The 27,884-nt window shown below is 44.5% G+C and overlaps 9 protein-coding genes across 9 annotated transcripts; 7 read left to right on the top strand and 2 right to left on the bottom strand.

Annotated features, from left to right (window-relative positions):
• Positions 1-1,547: 1,547 nt before the first annotated feature.
• O0I10_000768 (uncharacterized protein) lies at positions 1,548-5,050 on the top strand (the record flags this gene model as incomplete). Its single annotated transcript, XM_058480874.1, has 5 exons — positions 1,548-1,655; positions 1,716-1,807; positions 1,875-2,169; positions 2,239-2,847; positions 2,912-5,050. The coding sequence occupies 5 exons, from the start codon at positions 1,548-1,550 to the stop codon at positions 5,048-5,050; spliced, it is 3,243 nt and encodes a 1,080-aa protein (XP_058348438.1).
• A 101-nt stretch (positions 5,051-5,151) lies between these two features.
• O0I10_000767 (uncharacterized protein) lies at positions 5,152-5,878 on the bottom strand (the record flags this gene model as incomplete). The annotated part of the gene is made up of 5 exons (XM_058480873.1): positions 5,152-5,168; positions 5,255-5,306; positions 5,369-5,485; positions 5,541-5,670; positions 5,766-5,878. 5 exons carry the CDS (start codon positions 5,876-5,878, stop codon positions 5,152-5,154), a joined length of 429 nt encoding a protein of 142 aa, XP_058348437.1.
• Positions 5,879-6,726: 848 nt separating this feature from the next.
• O0I10_000766 (uncharacterized protein) lies at positions 6,727-8,352 on the top strand (the record flags this gene model as incomplete). The annotated part of the gene is made up of 2 exons (XM_058480872.1): positions 6,727-7,513; positions 7,568-8,352. 2 exons carry the CDS (start codon positions 6,727-6,729, stop codon positions 8,350-8,352), a joined length of 1,572 nt encoding a protein of 523 aa, XP_058348436.1.
• A 500-nt stretch (positions 8,353-8,852) lies between these two features.
• On the top strand, positions 8,853-9,248 carry O0I10_000765 (uncharacterized protein; the record flags this gene model as incomplete). The annotated part of the gene is made up of 1 exon (XM_058480871.1): positions 8,853-9,248. One exon carries the CDS (start codon positions 8,853-8,855, stop codon positions 9,246-9,248), a length of 396 nt encoding a protein of 131 aa, XP_058348435.1.
• Positions 9,249-10,531: 1,283 nt separating this feature from the next.
• O0I10_000764 (uncharacterized protein) lies at positions 10,532-12,533 on the top strand (the record flags this gene model as incomplete). The annotated part of the gene is made up of 7 exons (XM_058480870.1): positions 10,532-10,739; positions 10,813-10,908; positions 11,031-11,354; positions 11,417-11,576; positions 11,632-11,983; positions 12,040-12,238; positions 12,319-12,533. 7 exons carry the CDS (start codon positions 10,532-10,534, stop codon positions 12,531-12,533), a joined length of 1,554 nt encoding a protein of 517 aa, XP_058348434.1.
• Positions 12,534-15,019: 2,486 nt separating this feature from the next.
• On the top strand, positions 15,020-17,362 carry O0I10_000763 (uncharacterized protein; the record flags this gene model as incomplete). The annotated part of the gene is made up of 4 exons (XM_058480869.1): positions 15,020-15,303; positions 15,370-15,434; positions 15,573-16,906; positions 17,000-17,362. The coding sequence occupies 4 exons, from the start codon at positions 15,020-15,022 to the stop codon at positions 17,360-17,362; spliced, it is 2,046 nt and encodes a 681-aa protein (XP_058348433.1).
• A 2,970-nt stretch (positions 17,363-20,332) lies between these two features.
• Positions 20,333-26,285, top strand: O0I10_000762 (uncharacterized protein; the record flags this gene model as incomplete). Its single annotated transcript, XM_058480868.1, has 5 exons — positions 20,333-21,119; positions 21,182-23,418; positions 23,477-23,923; positions 23,988-25,519; positions 25,589-26,285. The coding sequence occupies 5 exons, from the start codon at positions 20,333-20,335 to the stop codon at positions 26,283-26,285; spliced, it is 5,700 nt and encodes a 1,899-aa protein (XP_058348432.1).
• A 31-nt stretch (positions 26,286-26,316) lies between these two features.
• Positions 26,317-26,895, top strand: O0I10_000761 (uncharacterized protein; the record flags this gene model as incomplete). Its single annotated transcript, XM_058480867.1, has 1 exon — positions 26,317-26,895. The coding sequence occupies one exon, from the start codon at positions 26,317-26,319 to the stop codon at positions 26,893-26,895; it is 579 nt and encodes a 192-aa protein (XP_058348431.1).
• A 419-nt stretch (positions 26,896-27,314) lies between these two features.
• Positions 27,315-27,817, bottom strand: O0I10_000760 (uncharacterized protein; the record flags this gene model as incomplete). The annotated part of the gene is made up of 2 exons (XM_058480866.1): positions 27,315-27,447; positions 27,552-27,817. 2 exons carry the CDS (start codon positions 27,815-27,817, stop codon positions 27,315-27,317), a joined length of 399 nt encoding a protein of 132 aa, XP_058348430.1.
• Between the last annotated feature and the right edge of the window lie 67 nt (positions 27,818-27,884).

Genomic DNA, 27,884 nt, shown 5'->3' with positions numbered 1-27,884 from the left:
TGAAAGTTTCACGTTCAATGTCGCAACTAGCCCAAAAAATATTTTTTTGGTCGTCGTCATGGAAGAGGTCGACCTCCAGATCCAGTTTGGCTGGTGGCGACATTGCGAAATCTGGGATTGGCAAGCTTGATCGTGAAACTTTCACACAAGGTGCAGTTGGCCAAGCCGAGCACGTTGCTCTAATAAAAACCCCACGTTTGATTGTAAAGTTTGGAGATACAGGCACCTTTATGTTTGTAAGCGTGATGCTATATGAGAAGCGGTCTTTGTTTAATGTAAAGTAGCTAGACGCTGGAGAGCCAAAGATGCAGAAGGCGTGTTTGTGTAACTCTGCTCAATATGCATGACTCGAAGGGGCAATGTATCATATTCAGTAACAGCCCATCATTGGCAGCTAATAGCCATTCCCTCCCCTTCACCTTTGTTGCCCAATCCAATGCATGTGAACGATTGTCCTGCTCCAGCCCGTCATCTCCATCCTTCAACTTTCTTGGTCCGAGCTGATTTGGCAACTTTTTCATTTAGAGCGTTCTTTACTTGCAGCAACTTGTCTTAAAGCCTTTTACGTGAACAGCATGTAGTTATTGTTGAGAAGCAGCTTTATTTACGTATAGCATATGGATATGGATATTGGTTTGGGTGCATGAGATGAAGGTCCCGGATACAACGCGTGGAAAGAGGGCCTTTGTTCTTGTCTATCCAAAGTCAACTTGATCACCATGCTTGATGATATCATCGTGAACCATTAGTGGATACAAGTATCGCTAATCCATAGCAGCTACTATCATCATCCTTTGTGCAACCTGTCAACCATGTACCATCATCGTCACCATCCAGTTGCTTATTCGCCATCACCCATCAAATACCTCCTCCAGTCCATCTATTTACGTTTGCACAATGCAAGCCCAAAGGATAGAAGCTTTTTAAATCAATGTATCTTCCTCATTGGCGCAACTCGTTGTACCTCTCAATCTATCTTTTGTGAATGATGTTGGATTATTAAAGGTCTACTTTAGCGAACATGAGATTGTGTTTAGCAATCGGTTTAAGTTTTTATAATGTAAGGGTCCTCCCTTCATCCTGAGTGGGACCTCGTTGTGTGAGGGTATCGATACATTGTAAGAAAGATTCATGATATGGAATGAAGTGCAGGATTGTTATAGAAGTTTTTGCACATGTAAATGTTTAAGAAAGTAAAAAGAGAAAGATTCATTGTGCCTTGAACAAAGACTGTGCTCAACAGTATAACACTTCTCCCCTTTTTTGGGTGATTAGGTCTTATCATCAATGATACTGTCATATGTTTATTATTGTACGGCAATTGGTGGGCTAAATAGGGTGATGATAGATTGAAAGATATACCACTAACGATGCCTTCTTCCTTAAGAGAGACCTTGCTGCAAGAGATTCATGCAAGACAATGGGTATGCGGGGATGGGGCACTGTGACAGCATTTCCTCTAAAGTGCCGCCACAGCCGCACTTTATTCAGCTGAGGGAGAGCAGTATGGCTGGAATCATCCTTCCTTCTCCGTTTGCACAGCTTACATGGTGAAAAAAGTCGTCGATTCCCGAGTGCACACCCTTATCAAGAATTGTGTGCAAACCAAGCACCGTTCTTTCTTTGTGGTTGTTGGTGATAAGGGAAAGGATCAGGTATGACAGCATGGGGTGGGTTGAGAGAGTGGTTTGACATGTGCCCTGACCTCCAAGTAGATCGTCAATTTGCATTGGCTTCTTTCTCAAGCTCAAGTCACTGCTCGTCCATCGGTGCTCTGGTGTTACAAGAAGGATCTCGGATTTACAAGGTGAGTTGGGAGCGATAGTGTATAGACGACGACATGCTGATCGATCGGGTTTGTTTTTCCTTTCCAGTCATCGCAAGAAGCGTGAAGCCAAGATCAAGCGAGAGATCAAGAAGGGAATTCGTGAGACCAACACTGAGGATCCTTTCGAGTTGTTCATTTCAGTGACGGATATCCGATACACCTACTACAAGGAGACGCACAAGATCCTTGGTAACACTTATGGCATGTGTATCCTGCAAGATTTTGAAGCCATTACTCCCAACACGTTGGCTCGTACCATTGAAACAGTCGAAGGTGGTGGTATGGTGGTCCTCCTTCTCAAGAGCATGAGCTCTCTCAAGCAATTGTATACCATGACTATGGTAAGAAGGGCATAGATGATGATGGGGGTATGTATAGACTCATGTACTAACTAATATGCATTTCAATAGGATGTTCACTCGAGATATCGCACCGAAGCACACAGCGAGATTGTTGCACGATTCAACGAACGTTTTATTTTGTCACTTGGCAACAGCGAGAATTGTTTGGTGGTGGATGATGAATTGAACGTGCTTCCTATCAGCAAGGGCAAACATGTCAAGCCATTGCCATTGAAGTCCGGCGACGAAGCCAAGACTGAGGAGGAGATGGAATTGGAGGAATTGAAGGAATCGCTTGCTGATACAGAGCCTGTTTCATCTTTGGTGAAGGGTACCAAGACGATTGACCAAGCCAAGGCGGTGCTCACCTTCATTGAGGCCATCTCTGAAAAGTCGTTGCGTAGCACAGTGGCCTTGACAGCAGGTCGTGGTCGTGGTAAATCAGCAGCATTGGGTATCGCTATGGCATCAGCAGTTGCATACGGCTATTCGAATATCTTTGTCACATCGCCCAGTCCTGAAAACTTGAAGACTCTCTTCCAATTTGTCTTCAAGACTTTTGATACGCTTGGTTATGAGGAGCATTTGGATTATGATATCGTACAGTCCACCAATCCTGATTTCAACAAGGCCATTGTTCGTGTCAATATCTTCAGACAACATCGTCAAACGATTCAGGTAAAGTAAAACAAAAGGATCCTATAGGAAGATCAATGTGCTCACACACACACAAAAATAATAGTACATTCAACCCCAAGATGCCCATGTTCTTGGTCAAGCTGAATTGCTTGTCATTGATGAAGCTGCTGCTATTCCTCTTCCCGTTGTTCGCAAGTTGCTCGGTCCTTATCTCGTGTTTATGGCATCGACGATCAATGGTTATGAAGGCACCGGTCGATCCTTGTCCCTAAAGTTGATTCAACAACTTCGTGAGCAATCTCGTGGTTTCATTGGCAAGTCCGGCAGTGTAGCCAAGGATGCTTCTGGTGAAAACGTTTTGGTGGATCGCTCCATGAATGCTAGAAAGGCTGATGAAGCTGATGGTTCCTCGGTGGGTGGACGTACTCTTAAGGAGATCAAGTTGGAGGAGCCCATTCGTTATGCACCCAATGATCCTGTTGAAAAGTGGTTGAACAAGTTGTTGTGCTTGGATGCATCGGTCATTTCCAAGAATATCCAGGGTTGTCCTCATCCATCCGAATGTGAGCTTTACTATGTCAACCGTGACACCCTCTTTTCGTACCATGCTGTCAGTGAAACCTTTTTGCAACGTATGATGGCTTTGTATGTCGCCAGCCACTACAAGAACTCGCCCAATGATTTGCAATTGATGAGTGATGCTCCTGCCCATCATTTGTTTGTACTCTTGCCATCGATGTCTGAACAACAAAGCAACAGCTTGCCCGATCCTTTGGTGGTTGTCCAAGTATGTCTTGAAGGTGAAATCTCGCGTCAAACCGTTGTCAATTCGCTTTCACGTGGTCAACGCCCCGCTGGTGATATGATTCCATGGCTCTTGTCACAACAATTCCAAGATGAAGATTTCGCTAGTTTGTCGGGTGCTCGTGTGGTGCGCATTGCTACTCATCCCGACTATGCAAACATGGGCTATGGTTCACGTGCATTGGAGCTCTTAAAGTCATATTATCAAGGCGAGATTGTCAATCTTAGTGAAGAAGCTGGTCAAGATGATGATGAATTCAAGCTTGTGGATGATGACGAATTGGAAAATGCCGACTTGAGTACAGAGCTTGTGAAGGTGCGTGAGAAGATGCCACCTTTGTTGACCGAGCTTAGCCGAAAGAACCCACCACGTTTGGATTACCTTGGTGTGTCCTATGGTTTGACACCCTCGTTGCACAAATTCTGGAAACGCTCCGGTTTTGTACCTTTGTATGTGCGTCAAACACCCAATGATTTGACCGGCGAACACACCTGTGTCATGATCAACACATTAAGCAGCACCGTTTCAACCGCACCATGGCTTGATGCTTTTGCACGAGACTTTTCAAAGCGATTCCTCAACTTGCTTTCATACCAGTTCAGTGATTTCCCCGCATCCAATGCCTTAAGTGTGCTTGAAGCTGCTAAACAAGGTCAAGAAGATCATTCCGAAGAGCTCACTCGTTCGGCACTCAACTTGTTCTTTACGCCTTACGATTTGAAACGTCTCGAATCCTACTCGAACAACATGCTTGATTACCATGTGATCCTCGATTTGATCCCTACTGTTGCTATGCTCTACTTTCGTGGTGAGATGGGCAACGATGTCAAGTTATCAGGTGTACAAAGCGCTCTCTTGCTTGGTATTGGTTTGCAACGCAAGAGTGTGGATGATTTAGAACGTGAACTTGGCCTTGCCAGCAACCAGGTGCTCGCCATGTTTGTCAAGATTGTGCGTAAAGCAAGCCAATTCTTTACCAATGTCCAAAGCAAAGCTATCGAGGAAGAGTCCCCTGATCTCAAGCGCAAAAAGCTCGAAGCTGAAGCTGAAGATATGGAAGAAGACAATGAGGAATCAGAAAAGCGTGACATTATGGATGATGATGCTTGGGTGCCTCTTAAGGAGACCTTGGATAGTGAGCTCAAGGAAGCTGGCAACGAAGTTTTGGATGGTTTCCGATCCAAGCAGCGTGAAATGATTGATTCATTGGATTTGTCGAAATACGCTATTGGTGGTGATTCCAAGGATTGGGCTGCTGCTGAAGCTCAAGTCGATGCCATGGCTTCTGGCAAGACCAAGTCGTCGCTTGTAAGTGTCAAGAATGCTCAATCCACCAAGAAACGCAAGGCTGCATCTGCAAAGGAGATCACTGCACAAGAAAAGAAGGGCATTGAACAACGCAAGATCAAGATGTCTAAAAAGACAAGACGTTCATAGACAACCAAAATGCATCTTTCACTCATTATATACACACACACACACAATCACACCTCACACAAGCACACCATTTCATCCCCGTACACGCATGTAGTATATGTTTATTGCTTATTCAATTCTATAAAACACAACAATGCATTGCCAGCAAATCAAATATGAGTCAATGGGATCATTTAGTGGATGTGGGTGTGGTATGTTACTTACCAATCTCGCCAACACGGGCCTTGAGAAGGACATGTTCATGGCTGATTTGATCCTGTTGTTTGATTCTGTCAATGACTATACACTTTGTCTTGGATTAGCATTAGGGAAACATACATGAACTTTGTACAGGTCACGCTTGAGTTTATCCAAATCCTTGGCGTTGATGACACTGGAACGCAATTGCGTATAGTCACGATCAAGACGCTCGACGATATCAGCATATTCGCGCACCTGCAAAAGTCTTTGTGAGTTGTTTGTCCCTCACGCTATCTTCATGATCATTTACCTTTTCGGTGGAAGCATGCAACTCGTCGACAGACTTTGCCAGTTGTCGAGTTGATTCAATGAATTCTTGCTGGATAAACTGCTCGGAAAAGGCAACGCAAACACCTGCACCTACGAGGAAACCAAGGATACTGCATCGGGTCACTTTTTAGTTTGGTTGCTTGCTCATGATCGTCCATCGAACGTTCTTGTTTTCGACATTGGAGATGTGTTGTTGTCAACCTACCCTCCTCGCGTAGCGCCCACTTTACGTTTAGGCTTTGCTGCTGCTGTTGCGTTGTTTGTGGCAGTCGTGTATGCACGTCGTGAACAAGCTGTAACTGCGTGTCGAGGAAACATGTTTGGTCGTCAAAGAAGGAACCCCTGAGATTGTAGAGTCACTGCAGAGGAAACAAAATTGGATATCGGATGTCAAGTCTTTTGTGTAATACCGATGCGTTGCGCGTGATGCTGCTTGTTGCCTTGACAACCAAATGCTGGTATCGTAGCAACGTCAATATTGTACTTGTAGCACCCCTCACTATAGCTTTACATTATCACGCGCTCCTTTGTAACCCACACTGATTCCTTATCGGATCATAGAAATGCATCAAATAGATTCAAAGCAGTAGCTTAGTGCCTTTCTTAAACCAATAAACCTTCTCTTATCTTGACAAAGTATGATTATATGATAGAGATCCCGTAGGGGTGTTGTTTTCGAAGATCCAGGTGAATGTGGTAAAGATTCTCTTACCGAACACAATAATCCACATGCATGTAGACGAGAACATGTAAAGGTTGATTCCCAAGAAAGTCTCTAACAGCCAAGGGAGTTTGGGTATAATGAAGTATTCTCACATTATCTTGTTGATAGCAGATAAGATGAAGCAGAGCTAATAACGGATGAGGTGCAACAAGATCTCAGCTTTTGACAGATGCATCACGCGAGGAAGTGGTATCCAAAGAAATGAAAGAGAGTGTGTGTTTCATTAAACAATACAATGAGGTTTATGTAGCTTGTAACAAAGAGAGTAAAAATAGCACAATGAAAGTAGGATGAATGAAGGTTGATCCATTGGTTACAAAAAAAGTTGAAAGAGGTATAATGGCAAAGCGGAACATATCGTGTAGCAGAGCACGTGCTGATTTGGGCAGGATTGGTATGACACATTTGTGTATAATCGGTTCTTCCTACTCGTTTTTCACCCATGAACCCGTCCGGCAACAATAACAACAACAATGCAGATCCTTATGGTCTCTTCAACTTTGATTATCCCTTGCAATTCGACACGACCGACTTTAACGGCAATGAGCTAAACGATTCGCTGTTTCCGGGTGCACCTATACCAGACAACTTTCTCCAGTTCATGACGAGTGACACAGCACCAAGCGATCAACAAGATCCCAATGCCACCACCTCAACGTCTCTTGTCAACAACGAAGGCTCCATTTTGAACGATGCCCAGATGGCACAAGCATCGCTACCGTTGGGTAGCAGCGCGAGCACACAAAACAAACGCGGTAGCAGCAGCAGCAGTAGTACGGGCGGCGGCGGCGGTAGCACTGGTGGTGGTGGTGGTGGTGGTGGTGATACACAACAACAAGTAGCAGCAGGCCGTAAACGACCACGTATACAAGAGGAGGATGAGCCATCGAATCAAGCGACTTTTGTTCTTGTTGTTGGAGGAAGACCTTTTCGGCTTAGTTGGGAGTCTCTAAAGAGTGATGGTCCAAACAACTTTTTCACCAACTTTTTCCGCAAGCGAAGGGGGACTCGTGTCATGCATATTGATCGTGATCCAGAGATCTTTGCTCTCATCGTTCATCATTTACGTGGATATCATGTTCGACCTCGAGACGATGTACAAAACCAAGCTTTGGTGTGTGATGCTGAATATTATGGATTGAAACGCCTTACGGCATTCTTGCAAGAGCATGTCTTTCTCAATGTGGGTGGACGTGTATTCAGGTTACCATGGTCATTGTTAAAGAAAGGTAATATGGGATGATGTTGGTGGGATACACAAAAAGTTGACGCATTTAGTTTAGATGGTGGATCACGCAACTTTTTTACTGGACCCATCAAGCATCAAGTATTCAGTCCTGCAAAAGGTGTTGGAGCACAAAGCGCACCCATTTATATTGATCGAGACCCGGATATCTTTGCCGACATTGTCAATCATCTACGTGGCTACACTATTCATATCCGTGACGAGGTGCATCACAAGAACTTGCTCAAGGATGCTCAATACTATGCACTAAGGAACTTGCGTGAGAAGTTGCTTACCTCACAGCAAACTTTGGATGGATTTGGTGATCAAAGGTGGCGGGAAGTGCTATTATTACTACAAGACGTGCGATTGGCGAATGTGCTTCCACCCATCAAGGAAGGGATTCAGAGGTTGTGCTACAAGCGGGATGACAGCCCTCATGCATTATTGGTGCAACTGTCGGAATTTGTGGTTCAAGTGCACAAGGATGGGAAATTGACTATGGATCTTGGTGTGAAAGACAAACAAAAGCTACAAGAAATCAGCCAAGCCGTATCACTTGAAGGTATCCACGAGCATCGTGTGATCTTGGATGAAGCTTGTGCAATGACCGTGGATGATCGGCAAGTGCGTCATATCCGAGAATTGGACAATTGGGAAGAAAACTGGGAAACATGTCAAAAGTGTGGTGATGGTGAATGCCGCGTCCTCAAGTTGAGCGTCCTAAAGGCAATCGCTGGTGTACAAGTTCAAGATAGCAAGTTGATCCTCTGTTTAGTGCGCTTTGTAGCAATTAGCTCAAGGTTCCAGCTCAACATGAAACGAGAATTTCTTCCCACTTAAACAAGTCTGTGTATGGATGAGAGAATATTTCTTTTATTGTGGGCGTCCTTGATACACGTGAGATGGGATATTGTTGGTCACCCGAGAGTTAGCCTTAATGAGGCAATTTGACGCTACGTGGGTGATATGGGACATTGCTGGGGGGTGAAGGTGTGCCACGCTACTCGTTTACAGAAAACGATCAAAGCAAAGATCGTATTATGGATACAATGAATAATAATGTGCAAAGTGTGTGTGTGTGTGTGTGAATGGTGAATGAACAAAGAAAGAGGGCAAGCGTCACCAAGGAGAGGATTCTCTGCCAACAAGTCGACCAACCAAACCACCCCCCCACACTCTCTCTCTGCAGGAGTGTGGTATCACATGTTGTTTGATTTGTGTGACTTTTAAAAAGAGAGATAACGATATGCTGCTGTGCTTTGGCTGGCTATTTAAATCACCCACTTTTTCCCATCGTGTTGCATTCTTCTTATCTCTTTTTCCTCCTTTCTTTTTCCAGCATGCCTTTCCGTTGCAAGTGTGGACGAACATTTGAAAAGACTGACACCTTTGCCTCACATACCTCGGGTTGTGCTCCTTTTCATCAGCGGCGTATGTCCGAATCCAACGCGCAGTTGGGTACCTCATCCACGTCGCAGCAAAAGAGAACACCTCCTTTGATCAATACTTCCTCGTTATCATTCATTTCCACTGGACTCTTATCTCCCACACAAGCGTCACCTGGCACATCGTCACAAGCGAGTTCTCCAACTTCTGCAGACCTTCGAGGTGACATGTCGTCATCCATGCCATCCTACTTTATGCCGACAGGATTGTCTTTGCAATACGCATTTGAGGGTGCCAGAAGGCGTTCCATGTCATATGGTAGCACTGCTACTAATGCATCCTTGAAGTGATAACGGGGACCCTATAGCAAAAAAGTGGTTATTTTCTCTTTCACACACAGAGGCACGCTGCTCCTTGGCTACACCAATTCATACCCAATCTACCAATGAGGCAAATGTTCTCACCAAAATGTTCTCACACTTCCCATCTCTTATCTACTTTTAACTTTGACCCTCTCTTGTCCACACACACGTACATATCATATCCATCTCATCATCGCCTAAGCGTATCATATCCATCAGCCCACATCATGTTCATCCACCATTGATCAGAAAAGCACATTCGCACTACTCACACACTCACATTGTTCAAATAACCCCACTACCACTACCACCACCACACGTTACTTGCAAAAGTAACCTTACTATCCATATCGTTCTTGTCAAATACTCGTCTTTCTTATTCTGCTGTAAAAAATTGTTGTGCAAAAAATATCCATTGCAAATCTTCTTCATGAATAAACATGTATTTAAAAACCCATCCTTCTTCTTGTTGTCATGGTGGCAAAAGTGATCTTGTTTATACGTGATCAATTGGATGTGCATGAAACAGCTCTTTCAGCTGACCCTGGCTAATTGATATTAGAGTAATGCGTAATTGGTGGCACAAAGTTGCTTTTCTTGGAAAGTCTTAGTACCAAAACAGAGCGAGATAGCAGCTTGCAAGGGCCATTTTCTACTGGGCCGGGATAAGATCTCTCGATGGGTAAGTGTTAGATTTTAGCTTGCTCCTTAATTTTGACACGCCGATGCATAAACCGCCCTCTCATCATCATTCCACAACTTTGGCTTCCCTCTCATTCTCTTCCTTTGTGTGACACGAACATCAATGCTAGTATCTTGTGGAAATCATCGTTGATGGGGATGTGATAATGGGTGATGGAACAAAACAGGATGATGCGCTACTAACAGAAACATCCTTTAAGTGTCTCCTTTTTTTGTTGGCTTTGGGATGTCGGCGTCGTCACATGCATGCATATGTTTGTATACATCATATTGTTGACACACGTCTCTCTCTCTTTCTCTTTCTCCAATCGTTGTTGATAGTCACCAGCGCTACACTCACGTATCAATATGGAATAAATGCAGCTTGTTTAATCATGTGATTATGTTGATAATAAATAGAGTGTGGGGGAGATAAGGCACATGCGAGGTTTGCATGAATTCAAGGCGGTTGTGCAACCTTTTTAAGAGAAAGGGAGGTTTGTATTTGTTAATCGGGAACGCATTCATGTATCTCTCTTCCCTGTCCTCCTCCTTACTGCTGGCGTTCCTTTTGAAAAGCCCACAGACGCATGACGCTCGACACCAAGATTGAATCAACGGCAGTCCGCATGGAGAGTGACTCGATTGCATCGTCGCATGGCCATGGGAATGGAACTGTGGATAACGGATCGGTAGCGGATGGTGCACCATGGTCATCAAAGCTTCCAAGCAATGAGAAGAGGGGTCTCAAGGATGGGTTACTGCATTACTTTCCAAAATACAAGTTGAAACGATCGGGTGAGTACTGTTGCACACAACCAGCAGCTGTCATCATCATCATCATCATTGACCATTAATGGACTTCTTCAAGGCACAGTACACATTGATGAACGACCACCATTCCTCCAATCAATTGCATATGGTCTTCAACATGCCTTGGCAATGTTTAGTGCTACCGTTTTTATACGTAAGTGGATTGTGCTTGTGGGCTTAAGATTTAGGAGGAGTAATACCAACATTAGGATGATATGCCCCTTTTCCTTGATGCCATTGTGGATCAGCTATGCAGATGGGAATCGACGTGAATAGTAAGTGATGGTGATGTTGGTAGTAGCAAACAACAGGCTCCTCATGCGATATTATTAGCCGCATTGTTCTTCTCTGGAATTGCTACCGTCATCTTTTTTATTGTCACGGGAGGTCGTGTGCCATCCTACCTTGGAAGTTCGGCTGCTGTGCTTGGGGCTTTCCAGTCAATAACAGGCTTTGATCCTGCAACATCAACAACCGGCCTCAATGAAAACATTTCAAAAGCTCAGGGTGCTCTCATTGTTCTCGCGCTTATCTATATTGGAATATCCATTCTGGTGATTCTATTTGGCTATCGGTGGGTCGAGTTTTTCATGCCTCCCAGTAGGTAACAAGAGGAGTGTGATGGATCGTTAGCGTTTTATCTTTAATGCTTATTACTTTAGTTGTTACGGGATCTGTGGTGGCAAGTATTGGTGTCCATTTAGTCTTTTCAGCATTGAACCAGGCAACAGCTACCACCTTTGACTTTTATATGGCCATCGTCACTGTCATGTCGATCATGTTGATATCGGTATATGCACCATTACCATCCATTCGTCGCATGTATGTATGAGGGATCACATCAAAGTCCTTATCTTGTACTCACTTTTTGAAATAGATCGATCCTACTAGGACTCATTATCGGCTATGTGGTTCATATCATATGCGGTGTCGCTGGTGTAGGATACCCTGTGGACTTCACAGAAGTTGAATCGATTGCTTGGGTGCGTGGACCAAGGATATCAACGCCAATCATATTTGATAAGCAAGCCATCAGCACTATAACCCCATTGATCATGGTCCTTATTGCCGAGAATATTGGTCACATCAAGGCTATTTCATCATTGACAAATCAACCCATGGAAAAGTACCTTGGTCGAGCGTATCTTGGAGACGCCTTATCAACGCTAATGGCCGGTTGTGTTGGATCAGCACCCTTGACCACCTATGCAGAAAATATCGGTGTTTTGGTACGTGGATACGATGAGACAGCTTGGTGTCTTGGCTCACCATTTGCATTACGTAGTCAGTGACGCAAATATTCTCGCCTCTGGTGATTCTTGTGGCAGCTGGAGTGGCTATTATTTTGGGATGCATCGCTAAATTTGGTGCTGTGGTGCGTAGCATACCCAACGGCGTCTTTGGTGGGATCGCTTTTGTCCTTTATTCGCTCATTGCTATCACTGGGATTCGGATATGGGTCATGAATCGGATCGACTTTACAGGTAACTTAGGGGGAGAAGGGGGAGGGAGGCTTTATATGTCAATGCGTAGGAGCTGAGATGATAATTATGGATCGGTATAGACCCGCGCAATATCTATGTGGGCGGCATTCCACTATGTCTCGCAGCAGCCATGACAACGACATCGCTCAAGATAAACGACTTCAACCTTGATGCTACAGGAGCATCGTGTTTTGCCGGCATTATCCTGTATCAGCTGCTACGAGGTGTGGATGGGTTCAAGCTATACTACCAATCCATCAAGGAACAATGGCAAAGACGACATGGTCCCATATAGCCGTGGCACATCAGTTGGTCGATTCCCATATATACTTTAGTCTACAGCAACGCACCTATACGAATAATCCCTTGCATGACATTTTGGGGTGGTGGGTAGGGTATCAGATGGAAGGCAGCTCATTGGTGTCGTTCACTTTAGTATTATTGGTTTTAAAATACATCATCAGCCCACCTTGCATCAAATCTTTCTCTCTCCCATCTTGGCTCACAACAACATTTCTTCTGATGACCCATTCTCATAACATGTATGCGGTGTTGTTGGTATGGTTTTAGTGCTGCGAAAAGGACAAATAAAGTTTATCCAGATGTCTCCGATGTTAAACAGCGATTCAGTAAATGTTGTTCATGTTTGAGAGTGAGCAAACGAGAACGCCACGAAAAATCTTTTTCTGCAATCTACAGCATCTTTCAGGTGATGCTATTGTAACTGTGCTCGCTTGTGTGACAAACTCGTATCACGTTTAGAGAGACACCTTTATTCACATCAAACACAAAAAGGTTCGCTTGTGCTGCAACAACCTATCTTTTATTGGGGTACAAGAGCAACAAAGTGTAAACACGTGCGTCCTGGCCCGAAATTCTGGCCCCTAGTTCCTTTCATGTATAAACGCAAAAGATACTTTGACACATCATGCTATGCATTTCCGGCGGCGACGACGGCATTATATGAAAATGAATTGAGTGATCGAGATCCATCATAATTACCTTAATTGTTCAAGTTGATGCTTAATTATTGTCTCAGCTAAACATCACCAACGTCATGTATCATACGTCTCTCCCCACCACGCGTAATGTATATGATAGATTATGCATCTTGCCCATTAAATGGCGCGTTTGTATCGAACACGTATCAAAATTTAACATGTTACAAACGTTGTGTTATGCAAGCACACAAACGTATATACTCCTTGCACCAATTGCTTCCATAGGCTTCCATTCGCTTGTTGCTTCAAAGTTTTATTTTACAGCAGCAGCCGCATAATAATGATCAGCTCCCTTGACAAGCTATACTTGATAACGTTTCATTTTCACCCACAGAAGGCAAACGAAGCTATAATGAAGTTTCTTTCCCCCCTTTGTTGTTACTATCGTTGGGTGCGAAGATCATTGCCTAATTTTGCGAATAAGAAGTTGTTGCTTTTGCTCGCTTCCAATAACATCGCTGATGCACAATGATGACGCGTTTTTATTATTGATCTTCCCCGCTGAATTTGATCCATAAGGTTCCATATCACACAACACAACATACGCATCGACGATGCTAGAAGGATCCAGCAAATTGGTTTACACATGTAACAATGTCGAGAGCAAGCAAAAAAGAAAGGAGTAAGGGAGCATGTCAACGCCATGCTGTAGTTCTAAACATGCTGATCACGCTTTTGATATATGCGGAGGAAGGTATATCACTGGGTCAAAGTGGATACTGCATATATACAACTCGGAGAGAAGCGGTGGTGGTGTGACAAGGTAGGATTACATGTTATCCTGTGCCTAATGCAATACCATAAACACATGCACTCATCTATCATGGCGCAGCTATAGCCCATAAACACATGGCCTTATACGTTGATGCAGCTTAGGAAGAAAACAGAGAACAGGGATCAAAAGGAGAGGGTTTTGCATGTATGCTCGAATTAGGCAGCAGGTTCTCATGTTGGACAAAGAAATAGTGACAAATCATTGTTAGCAACTGCATTTCCTCATACATTTCCCCTGTAGGGTTATTGTTATGGTAAAGTGTAACCAAAAAACGCAAATGATGCCAGCATGATCAAAGACTAACGATAACCGAGAATGCCATTCCGCATCTATAATACACCAAGTAGGAAGCACATGAATTATGTTTTGGGTGATTCGGCAAGAGGATTGGTTCAAGTAAGAATAGTTCTCATGTACCATCACTCTCCTTTTGATCTGGTAGTATATATTTGGGGGAGGGGGAAGATGGGCAATAAAGAAAATACGCAAGGACCGTGATACTGAACTTCAACACACAACCCGATGAATCGTGCATTTGCCAGTCGTAACCCGATCTGAGTGAAGGTAAAAGCAGTCAAGTACCGCCATAACGACCATCCCCACCAATTGGACCTTGTAGTCTGTTATCCGACAACATGGGTGACCATGATTGTTTAGGAAAGACCCCATTCTCAAAATCACCTATCCACTATTCTTCGCACTCAAATCGGGTGGGCGACCGGCTCTTAAGTAAAAAGCAGCATTTTTCTACATTTGGAATGACCGACTTTTTCCCTTTTCTTGCTCGCTTCCACTTTGCCCATTCTTTCTTCCTTCCCCTTCTCTTTCCTCTCACACTTTCACTTTTTAAACAAACATTACTTTAATATCAAAAACCACAAAGTCCAGGTTTGTACTAACGTCATTTACAACATGCTTGCATTGATAACATGCTATGCTATTGTGTCCTTTGTATCTATGGGATGTATGCTCATATCTCTTTTTTTTCACACATGATCAGAAGACATGACACACTCGGATAACTCGAAAGCCAGCGGTGGCCCATCCCTGCAGCAGCAATCATCACGACGTTCTTCAGGAAGAAAACGGTCTTATCCATCACCCTCTTCCAGCTCGTCACCCAGCACACAATCCGATCGAACGCTTGTAGATGACGATGACACTGATAGCTCTACATCCATCCCACGTGCTGTTGTTCAAAAGCAAAGGCGCTTGAATACTGCTACTATGCGTGGCAACCAAGTCTCACTTCAACGTAGCGTACCAGCGTTCCTCAACAAGTTATTCAGGTAAAGTTTTTTTTTATTACGTGTATACGTGTGTTTAGGTTTGACGATTCTCACAATGCAATGTAGTATGGTGAATGACCCAACGACGGACGACATGATTCGCTGGTCGAATGATGGCACGTCTTTTATAGGTATGAGACCTTTTTCCTTTTCGCTTTAGGTGACTACCTACTACCCCTTCTGGTTCCCCCATCATCACCCTATTTTCCCTCTCATCCAATCCGATAAGAGCAGCAGCACCTGACGGCAAGTGTAACGTGTCTATGTAGTCCAAGGTCATGAAGAGTTTGCAAAGGTGGTGTTACCACGCTTTTACAAGCATAATACATTTGCATCCTTTGTACGGCAACTCAACATGTACGACTTTCACAAGATCCCTCATATCCAACAAGGCGTGCTTATCAGCGACTCCAAACATGAAATTTGGGAATTCAATAACCCAAACTTTCAACGAGGGCGTCCCGACCTGCTGACATTGGTCGCACGCAAGCGTAACCGTGATCGCAATGGCTCTGATAGCCAAGTTAGCCTTTCAACCATTGTACAAGATATCGAACAAATTCGCCGTCATCAATCAGCCATTAGTGCAGACTTGCATAATCTTCGTCAGGACAACCAAGTCTTGTGGGAAGAATCTTTTGCAGCAAGAGAAAAGCATCAGCAGCATCAAGAGGTGGTTACAAAGATATTGCAATTCCTTATGGCTGTCTTTTCTAAAGATCGTCCACCAAGTAAGGTTCAAGAACAATTACTTTCTACTCTACTTGAGCTCACCACCAGCTATCAAGTCGCAGCAGCAGCAGCAGCCGCTGCAGCTGTTGCTGGCAGTTCTTCTGCAGGCAATCTTATCAAGGAAGCAGCATCACTCGCAGGCATGGATGTTAGCAATACAACAACAACAACAACAACAACAACAACACCATCATCAGGTCAAGAAGAAAAGCTTTATCAGGAACCAAATGCAACTACTACCAATGGTGCGGGTATGTATGCGTATCCTAATTCAAGCAAGCTCGATCTCTTGATGGCCGCTTCCAAGGCTCTCAATTTGTCATTACATGAGGCTCACTATCAAATGCCAGGATCATCTTGTGCACAATCATCAACGCCAACACCAGGTATATCATCAACGTCTACATCAACAACAGCAACAGACTCTATCAAGGAACCAAGCAATAATGGTGATGATTATTATTCAAGGACAAGTACTGCTGCTGCATCATCCACCACCACACCTTTTTTCCCATCGTTTCCTGGATCATCAGCAATGGATGCTGCCTTTGGAACGATGCCCTATTTGCCACCAGAGCCACCCCAGCTGGCAGATATGGGTCCGGTAGGTGCGCCAACAGCAACCATTGATACAGCTACACGTTCTGTCAAGGCTATTTCGGATGAGATTGACGATTTGCAATCGACCGTTGAATCCCTTGCCAACAATTTGGGTATTGACCCAAGCTTGCTTACCACCTCAGACTTGATGAATAGCCCATACTATAGCCAATTTACTACCGATTACAGCAACATGATTTCATCGGCCACAGAGATCGAACGCAACCGGCTCTTTGAGCTTGCAAGAATCAAAGATGCGGAAGCGGCTGCCGTGAGTGTTTGATTCTTCTTCTACTATTGCTCTTTTGTTCATCCTCTTAACACAACAATATGCGCTGACGCATTTTTCCAAAAACCCATAAAGCATGCAGCAGCAGCAGCAGCCTCAGCAGCCCATCAGACACCTTTGGCAGCACGAAGGGCTTCATCCAACAAGGTGCCTTCTCCAGTGTTACGTACCAGCATCAATGCATCCTTTGATACAGGTCGACCTTCTGTAACATCCGCTGTACCTATCCCAGTGCCTGTACCCGTTGCCGTGCCAACCAGTGTTCCCACAGCAATGCCACAACATGCAGTTGGCGTCGATCCGATGGCTACAACAACAACAACAGCTGCTGCCAACATGTTCCACAATTATCGGATAGACAATGAAACCCAAAACAACAACAACACCAATGATAACACTGGCGATGGATCATCCTCTGCAGAAACGAGTGAACCTTAAAAAACCCACATTCCCTTTTATTGCCATCAAGTAGTAGGACGCATTTGTGCATTCGTTTTCTTTCCCCCACCTCTATCATCATCATTCTTTTATGCCTTACATATCTCATTTCGCTCTTCGGCGTGGTTTTTATGTATAAGATTTCAAACATTCATTTTACTTTGACGCGACGCACGCAGGTGTTCATTTCAAAATACCATCAATTCCCTTTTCCCCCTTTAGCATGCTTACACTTTTTTTGTCACACTCGTTCATCATCATCGTTATACTCTTTCTCTCTCTCAAAATCATGCCCAATCCCCCATTTTCCTTTCTTTGTTTCATTGTCGGTAATAACATTGTCATCATAACGCGGTATTCATATGCTACATTGGAGCGTTTCATTTTGGTGGATCATTGCATCATAGCAACCATGTACTCATGCAGCAGCGGATTGGATTATAAAGTCAGCTCGTTTCTTTTCCTTCTTTCCTAACCTTCTTCACCCAAGCTTTCACTTCCCAACGGCCACCTCATCAGCATTGCCACCTCGATTGACATGTACAATAACACTAGCATCGACACTCGATGTAGAACTCGATCTCTTTAATAGTCGTCTACTTTATACAACTACACGAATAAAACAGCACTCTGCATCATATGTCTGCTCTTTTCGATCGTCGTCTTCTCCCCTTTGGCGTTGTATTAGACAAGAACCACCTCACAGCACCCGATGCATTAGACTAGGCTACCCCACAGCACCCATTGTATAATGTATCCCAAAGACATAAAGTGGCACCGCTCAAGCTTCATGATTACAAAGGCGTCATCCATGATGTGATGTGATTTGGGGGGATTTTGAATGAAGGTCTGCTAGTTGATGAGGCAGTGCTAGCTTGGACGATGGCCATCTGTATCATCTGCTAAGGTCAAGGAGCAAGGATTGTGTGGGACTAGGGATAAGCCCAAAGCACTCACGAGGTTATGGGGGATGGGGAAAGGGGAAAGGGACACTGTTGGGACACAAAGTGATGGCTCCACTGGTGCTAAAGTACATCGTCAATGCAAGAAAGGATCAAAATCAATTTTCTCCTTAAGGGGATATCTAGATCAAAGGGTCGATGACTGCGTACAATGCATTCGATCGTGTGACGTACCATATCTTTATGATCGAAAACAGCATGTGGTACGAAGTAGTTTGAAGATTGGTTGGTAAGACTTTGAGAGTAGTAATTCTAAATGAGAAGACGTTTCAAGTAAAGGTTATCGCCAACCATCTACGATCCCACTATTCAATTTTGGCTATTACAATGCTTATCAAGCTGACTCAATAGTAAATTACAACTTCTTGATGATGCACACTTTTTTGCACACCACCATGATGACTTCAACAAGGAGAGTCCGCCTTTGCATTTTTAGTCATTGTTATCCCTACTTTCTGGATCCCGGATGATTACGGAATCGCTTCTTTACTAGACGATGGTGGGGACATCCTCTCCTCCCTACGACAAACATTATGCATCTCAACTTTGGCGCTCTTAACCTTGTGGCGTGATCCATGTTGTACTGTAAACGTGTACATAGATGATAGGAAAGATAACATCTTGCTATCTTTAAAATCGGTTTTGGCTTTACACATAAAGGCACAGGATTAAAAATGTCATTGTTCATCATGAGGTTGTGTTGGCTGCTGTCATGCAACATTTTGACGTCGTACGTTGGGTGGGCTGTACGGAAAAAGAGGGAAGAGGAAATCGAAAAAGTAAAAGTATCCGGCTGTTTATAGGTGACATGTGCTTCTCTCAAGAGGGTTGTTTTTGACGTCTATTGCGTAACCCAAAACGCACACATGAATGGCATTACTGATTATCACACCTTTTTTCACGAGGACAAGGCGCTGGACAGGGCGGGTTGATTCCATGAGCCAATCAAATGGCTCCGATAAAGGTCGTTATCAGTGGAGCTGGGGTTGCACACCGGCCATGATATACCAGCTAGAAATCTCAACTGATAACGCAGGCATGTTGCTTACATACTCATGTATATGTATACATGCACGTATATATATTGTAGTGTATATGGGTGATGATCCTAATCATCTTTATTAAAAGGATGATGGTAGGTTCATGTAGAAAACGAGAAATCGGAAACATGATTTGGAGTACAACGAAAGGAATGCAAACAACACTCACACAATCAACAAAAGTAAGCATCAATGGATTGAGAGGTGACATGCAGATCCAATTCACACACGATGCGTATTAGGTATTTTTCGGAAGAGGGTGGATGCGGAGATCATAGTCACCTACGATTTATGGAAAGACTGTTCACCCATTCCTGGTTGGCAATTGGTGAATGATAAGATGACAAGATAACGGACAATCCCGAATGGGCAGAAAATTGGAAAGTGATCTTTATCCTGCGAGTGACTCACTCCCTTTGATCAATCCTTTATGATAAGCCATCTCTAATGAAAGCGATGTAATGATTGTCTATGGATCCATTGTAATGGCATAGAATCAATTTATTATGCGAGAAATGAGATAAAGAATGAGAAAATGGGGGGAATTATCAAACCGGAAGCATGATCAAGCGATTCAAGGAAAGATCAAAAAGCACGGCCCTAATGAAAGCACCCGAGATAAGGAAAAGGGGGGAAAGTGATACTGATGATGATGATGATGAAAACATCCCGGTCCTCTCCCATAAACCACACGCATCTACACGACTACACCGGATCTATTAAAGCAGCCTTCTTTTTGTGCCGCATCCCATCTTCTTTTCTTCTTTTACCTATTTCATTGCTGCTTGTTGCGTCTTGTATAGATCATCCTTCATTCTCTCTTTCTCTTTGAAGCGCATCAACAACAACACCCCCTACTCCTCACACACACACACACACACACACATACACACATACAAAGCAGCAGGCTCTACTTTTTTTTGTAAAAGACACATTTATTCTGTACATACCCCCACTTGATATATAACATGTCGTCTACTTCAGTCAACAAGTCTTGGGCAGAAGCTATTCCAGCTGCTCAGGCATTATACAATCCCGAGTTTGAGAAGGATGCATGTGGTGTCGGTTTTATGGTGCACGTCAAGGGTCATCGTTCTCACAAGATCCTCACTGATTCGAGCCATATCCTTTGCAACATGACGCATCGTGGTGCCAGTGGTGCTGATATTCGCGACGGTGATGGTGCTGGTGTCATGACGGGTATCCCACACGACTTTTTCGTCAATGAAACCAAGCGAGAGTTGGGTATTGAATTGCCTGCCGAAGGACAATACGCTGTTGGCAATCTTTTCATGAAGGGTGATCCCGAAACTGTCACTGAAAGCAAGCGTGTCTTTGAAGAAATGGCTACTGCTCTTCATTTGAAGGTGCTCGGTTGGCGTTCCGTACCACGTGATTCATCCATTTTGGGTCCTGCTGCCAAGTCCAAGGAGCCTGCCATTGAACAACCCTTTGTCGTGCTTGCTGATCAATCCAAGGACTTTGACGAACGATACTTTGAGCGTCAATTGTATGTTTTGCGTAAACATGCCACCCATACACTTACCATGGCCAAGTGGTTCTATGTGTGCTCATTGTCCAACAAAAACATTGTCTACAAGGGTCAACTCACCCCACGCCAAGTGTTTGAATACTTCCATGATCTCAACAATGTCCAATACACAACCCACTTTTCCTTGGTCCATTCTCGTTTCTCCACCAACACCTTCCCTTCATGGGACAGAGCTCAACCTATGCGTTGGTGTGCTCACAATGGTAAGTACAATGATTCATCTACTTTTTTTCACGTGCAAATCCACTCACATTTTGGTTCCCAGGTGAAATTAATACACTCCGTGGCAACAAGAATTGGATGCGCTCTCGTGAAGGCCTTATGCGTTCTGATACTTTTGGTGATGAACTTGAGTTGCTTTATCCCATTATTGAAGAAGGAGGTTCTGATTCTGCTGCATTCGACAATGTGCTCGAATTGTTGGTGGTGAATGGTGTGTTGACTTTGCCCGAAGCTGTCATGTTGATGATTCCCGAGGCATGGCAAAACAATGAAAACATGGCCCCTGAACTCAAGGCATTCTACCAATGGGCTGGTTCTTTGATGGAGCCATGGGATGGTCCTGCTCTTTTCACCTTCTCGGATGGTCGTTATTGTGGTGCCAACCTCGATCGTAATGGTTTACGTCCATGCCGTTACTATGTGACCTCCGATGATATCATGATTTGTGCTTCTGAAGTGGGCACTGTACACATTGATCAAGAAACGGTGGTCTCCAAGGGTCGTTTGCAGCCTGGTCGTATGTTGTTGGTGGACACTGTTGAAGGCGTGATTGTGGATGATAAGCAACTCAAGCTCCAAACCGCTGCCAAGCGCAATTTCACCGAATGGATCAAGAATCAACGTATTGGTTTGCAAGATATCGTTGCCAAGAGCGCTGCTGCCAAACCATTCGAAGCCCAATTGGATGAAACCACCGTCCACACCGATCCTCGTCTCAAGGCATTTGGCTACACCCTCGAACAGCTCAACTTGATCATGGTGCCCATGTCTTCTACTGGCAAGGAGGCTCTTGGTTCCATGGGTAACGATGCCGCTCTTGCTTGTCTTTCTGAACAACCACGCTTGATTTATGAGTACTTCCGTGAATTGTTTGCTCAAGTCACCAACCCACCTATTGATCCCATCCGTGAGCAAATTGTCATGTCGCTCGAGTGTGTTGTTGGTCCTGAAGGCAACATTTTGGAGATTGACGAGTCTCAATGCCATCGTTTGCAACTCAAGTCGCCTATTCTTTCCATGGAGGAATTGGCCGCTGTCAAGAGCATGTCGCAATTTTATCCCGAATGGAAGGTGGCCACCATTGATATCACTTTTGCCAAGGGTGATGGTGTACAAGGATACTTGGGTGCCTTGGAGCGTGTGTGCAATGAGGTGTCCTCTGTGATTGAACAAGGATACAAGGTCGTTGTATTGTCTGATCGTGCTGTTTCCAAGGATCGTGTGGCTATCTCATCCTTGATTGCTGCTGGTGGTGTCCATCATCACTTGGTGCGTAACAAGCAACGTAGTCGTATTGCATTGATGGTTGAGACTGCTGAAGCTCGTGAGGTGCATCATTTCTGTGTGTTGCTTGGTTACGGTGTGGATGCCATTTGCCCTTATCTTGCCATGGAAGCCATGCTCAAGTTGCATCGTGAAGGCGCTGTTCATGAAGGTCTCACTCCTGAAAAGTTGGTGTACAACTACAAGAAGGCTGTCGATGATGGTATTCGTAAGGTCATGTCCAAGATGGGTATCTCTACACTTGCCTCGTACAAGGGTGCCCAAATCTTTGAAGCATTGGGTGTTGATGACACTGTCATTTCTCGTTGCTTTGCTGGTACTGCTTCTCGTATCAAGGGCGCCACCTTTGACATCTTTGCCTTGGATGCTTTGACCATGCATGAAAGTGGCTTCCCTACTCGCAACATTGTTCAGCCCTTGTCGTTGCCTGAGTCTGGTGAATATCATTGGCGTGATGGTGGTGAGGCTCACGTGACTGATCCTATGGGCGTTGCTCAGTTGCAAGATGCCGTGCGTCAAAAGAACCAGAATGCTTGGGATGCTTACACTCGCAACGCCTATGAAGCCATCAAGAAATGTACCCTTCGTGGTATGCTCGAATTCGACTTTGATAGCGCCAAGCCTGTTGCCATTGATGAAGTTGAACCATGGACCAACATTGTCAAGCGCTTCGTCACTGGTGCCATGTCGTATGGTTCGATCTCCATGGAAGCTCATTCATCCCTTGCTATTGCCATGAATCGCCTTGGTGGTAAATCCAACACTGGTGAAGGTGGTGAAAAGCCTGAGAGATCCAATCCCTTGGAGAATGGTGATACGATGCGCTCTGCCATCAAGCAAGTTGCCTCTGGTCGTTTTGGTGTCACCAGCTTCTACTTGTCTGATTCGGATGAATTGCAAATCAAGATGGCTCAAGGTGCAAAGCCTGGTGAAGGTGGTGAATTGGCTGGTACCAAGGTATCCGAAGAGATTGCAAGCACTCGTAAGACCACTCCTGTAAGTATATAACAATGAATGTGACATAAGAGATATTAATCATTCATTCATGCAATAGGGCATCGGTCTTATCTCTCCTCCTCCTCACCACGACATTTACTCCATCGAAGACTTGAGTCAACTCATTTATGACTTGAAGTGCTCCAACCCTCGTGCTCGTGTCTCTGTCAAGCTTGTCTCTGAAGTGGGTGTTGGCATTGTCGCTTCTGGTGTTGCAAAGGCCAAGGCTGATCACATCCTCATTTCGGGTCATGATGGTGGTACTGGTGCTTCTCGTTGGACTGGTATCAAGTACGCTGGTTTGCCATGGGAATTGGGTCTTGCCGAGACACATCAAACATTGGTGCTCAACGATTTGCGTGGTCGTGTCATTGTCCAAACTGATGGCCAAATCAAGACGGGTCGTGATGCTGTTGTTGCATGTTTGCTTGGTGCGGAAGAGTGGGGTTTCGCCACTACTCCTTTGATTGCTTTGGGTTGTACTATGATGCGCAAGTGCCACTTGGTAAGTAAATGCATATGCACTCTACAACAACATCCACATTTACTTATATACATGCACCATATAGAACACTTGCCCTGTTGGTATTGCTACTCAAGATCCTGAATTGCGCAAAAAGTTCCAAGGCGAACCTGAGCATGTGGTCAACTTTTTCTATTACCTTGCCGAGGAGATGCGATCCATCATGGCTCAACTTGGTTTCCGTACTATCAATGAGATGGTGGGCCATGCTGAAAAGTTGCGTGTCAATGAAGCCTTGCGTACTTTCAAGACTGCCAACCTTGACTTGTCACCTATCCTTACTCCTGCTTCTTCTCTTCGTCCTGGTGTGGCCAATGTGTGTGTCACCAAGCAACGCCACAACTTGCATACTCGCCTTGACAACTTTTTCGTCGATGAAGCTGAAGCTGCTCTCACCAAAAAGGAGAAGGTCTTTATCGAAGCCGAAGTCGTCAACACCGATCGTGCATTGGGTACCACTCTTTCATACAATGTATCAAGACGTCATGGTGAACAAGGCTTGCCTGAGGATACTATTCATGTCAAGATGACTGGTTCAGCTGGTCAATCCTTTGGTGCATTCTTGGCTCCTGGTGTCTTCTTTGAGCTTGAAGGTGATTCCAATGACTATGTCGGCAAGGGTCTTTCTGGTGGTAAACTCGCCATTTATCCACCCAAGAATGCTACCTTCAAGTCTGAAGAAAACGTCATTATTGGCAATGTGTGCTTGTATGGTGCTACCTTTGGTCAAGCCTTCTTCCGTGGTGTTGCCGCTGAGCGTTTCTGTGTCCGTAATTCAGGTGCTCGTGCTGTTGTTGAAGGTGTTGGTGATCACGGCTGTGAGTACATGACGGGTGGTCGTGCCGTTATTCTTGGCAGCACTGGTCGCAACTTTGCTGCTGGTATGTCTGGTGGTATTGCCTATGTCTTGGATCTTCAAGGTGACTTTAAGCAAAAGGTCAACATGGAAATGGTGGCTCTTGAGACCGTCAACGACGTTGAACGTATTGCCGAGTTGCGTGATATGATCGAGGATCACCGCCACTACACTGGTTCCGAGATTGCTGATCGTATCCTCAAGGATTTCAACACCTACTTGCCCAAGTTTGTTATGGTCATGCCTCTCGAATACCGCAACTTGCTCATCAAGGAACGTGAAGAGAAGGAGAAGGCTAAGCAAGAAAAGAAGGTTGAGGAGAAGCCCAAATGCGAACACAAGCCTGCTGCTCCTGTTGAACCTCAAGTTGAAGATGTTGAGGATAGCATTTTGGATGAAAAGGCCATTCAAGAACGTCGTGCTAAGCTTGACAAGGTGCGAGGTTTCATGAAGTACAAGCGTCGCAATGAAGGTTATCGCAATGCCAAGAAGCGTGGATCTGATTGGGAGGAAATCAACTACCGCCTCACAAGATCCCAATTACATGAACAAGGTGCTCGTTGTATGGATTGTGGTATTCCTTTCTGTCAATCCGATACCGGTTGCCCTATTGGTAATGTTATCCCCAAGTGGAACGAGCTTGTGTACAAGGACAACTGGCAGGATGCTTTGGATCGTCTCATGATGACCAACAACTTCCCTGAATTCACTGGTCGTGTATGGTAAGTAAATTTTATTTCATGCGTGTGTATGTTTATCTTATCTAACACATCCATTTCAATAATTTGCAGCCCTGCTCCATGCGAATCCAGCTGTACTCTTGGTATTAGTGAACCACCAGTTGCCATCAAGAGCATTGAATGTGCCATTATTGACCGAGGTTTCGAAGAAGGATGGATCAAGCCTAATCCCCCAGCACAACGCACTGGCAAGAAGATTGCTATCATTGGTTCTGGTCCCGCTGGTTTAGCTGCTGCTGATCAACTCAACAAGGCTGGCCATTTGGTTACCGTCTATGATCGCAATGATCGTATGGGTGGTCTTTTGATGTATGGTATCCCCAACATGAAGCTCGACAAGAAGGTGGTTGATCGTCGTCTCAACTTGCTTGCTGCTGAGGGTATTACCTTTGTTCCCAATGCCAATGTTGGTGTTGATATTGATGCCAACAAGCTTCGTGATGAGAATGATGCCGTGATTGTTGCAACGGGTGCCACTTGGCCACGTGATCTCAAGATTACCGGTCGTGAAGCCAATGGTATCCACTTTGCCATGGAATTCCTTCAAGCCAACACCAAGTCGTTGCTCGATAGCAAGCTTCAAGATGGAAAGTACGCATACCGAAAGGACAAGCATGTCGTTGTTATTGGTGGTGGTGATACCGGTAACGATTGTATTGGTACTTCTATTCGTCATGGATGCAAGTCGGTTGTCAACTTTGAGTTGCTTCCTCAACCCCCTCAAACTCGTGCCAACGATAACCCATAGCCTCAATTCGCTCGTGTCCACAAGGTTGATTATGGTCACAGTGAAGTCCAAGCTCACTTTGGCAAGGATCCTCGTGAATACTGTGTCATGTCCGGGGAGTTTGTCAAGGATGCTGAAGGCAATGTCAAGGGTATTAACACTGTTCGTGTTGAATGGTCCAAGGGATGAAAATGGTCGTTGGGCTATGAAGGATGTTCCCGGCTCTGAAGAATTCTTCCCTGCTGATTTGGTGCTCTTATCCATGGGCTTTTTGGGTCCTGAAGAAGCTCTTGTCAAGCAACTTTCTCTCAAGCAAGATGGCCGTACCAATATTGAGACTCCCAAGGGCAAGTACAACACTTCAGCTCCTGGCGTATTTGCTGCAGGTGATTGCCGACGTGGTCAATCGCTTATTGTATGGGGTATCAACGAAGGTCGCCAATGTGCTCGTGAAGTTGATTTTCCAGCGAAGGCAACGCTTTTCTTCCTGTTGCAGGCGGCATCAACAAGCGTGCTAAACATGTCACATCATACACTAACAACGCTATTCCACTCATTGATTGTACAAATAATGTATATAAAAACTACCATTAACAACAATAAAGACTATCATAAATATAAACCCTTATGATCACGTATGTATAAATGGATAGCAAGGGACATCATCCGTATATATTTTTGCAAAGAAATCATTTCATAAAAGGAGCAGTGTGGTGTGTATGTGAGCATAATGCTAAAGCTAATAACGTGTTTGATAAGATGGCAGGTCCCACTGATTGATGATGGTAGGTGATTTAGATGAAAAAGCCTGTATCTCCTACTTTGATGATGAGCATTTTATCACCTTCGTTATGACATCACCTCGAGACGAACCATCTGACTTCTTGGTATGTTTGAGACAGCAACTATCTTCTGAATCGAATTCGTAATTCTCGCTATGATCTTTTTTTTGAGGAAGCTGTTTAATATGCAAGCTTAACGGCATCTTGAGATGAATACGTACCACTCGAGGAAGGGGCTTGGGGTGGTGACGAGCTTGTTGCATGATTTTCATCCACAGATGAAGCGTCTTGTAGCGAATCTTCCAGTTGTCAAATCAACATCAACAGCGTCACCTTCATCGTCATCGTCATCATCGGTGGTAATGTGATTGCTGCTGGAAGATGATGATGTTGTCGATTGACTTTCCTCGGAATGTAGTTAACAGTGATTTCGCCTGCTGTTTTGTTGACGCGTCCAGTATTCTTGTAAAGATCGAGTTTTGCTTTTGAGCGCCACCTTCTTCACCAATATTGATAGTATCGCACTGTTTTCGTGAAAAACTTCAACTCGGATAAAAGTCGTCGCCGATCCTCTTTTGGGATGTTCCTTTTAATGATATGCTTGTAGCGTCGAACGGCATAACGTCTGCTGGCCAAAGTAAAGTGATCTACGTAGGATACGAGCGACAAGTCGTCTTTGTTGTCGAGACACCAACGAACATCAGCAGGGAGCAACTTTTGTGTTGATTTTGATTGTGTCGTCGCTGTTGCAGTTGCTGTTGCTGAAAGCATTGTTGTCGGCAAATAAGGAAGAGAAAGAGAAGGATCAGAATAATGCTGCGTGCTTTGTGAGGAGGGC

This window comes from Lichtheimia ornata, assembly GCF_029851405.1.
Source record: "Lichtheimia ornata isolate CBS 291.66 chromosome Unknown scaffold00002, whole genome shotgun sequence".
Classification (NCBI taxonomy): domain Eukaryota; kingdom Fungi; phylum Mucoromycota; class Mucoromycetes; order Mucorales; family Lichtheimiaceae; genus Lichtheimia; species Lichtheimia ornata.
The sequence above is the reverse complement of the archived record's forward strand: the minus strand, read 5'-3'. Positions and strand labels throughout refer to the sequence as shown.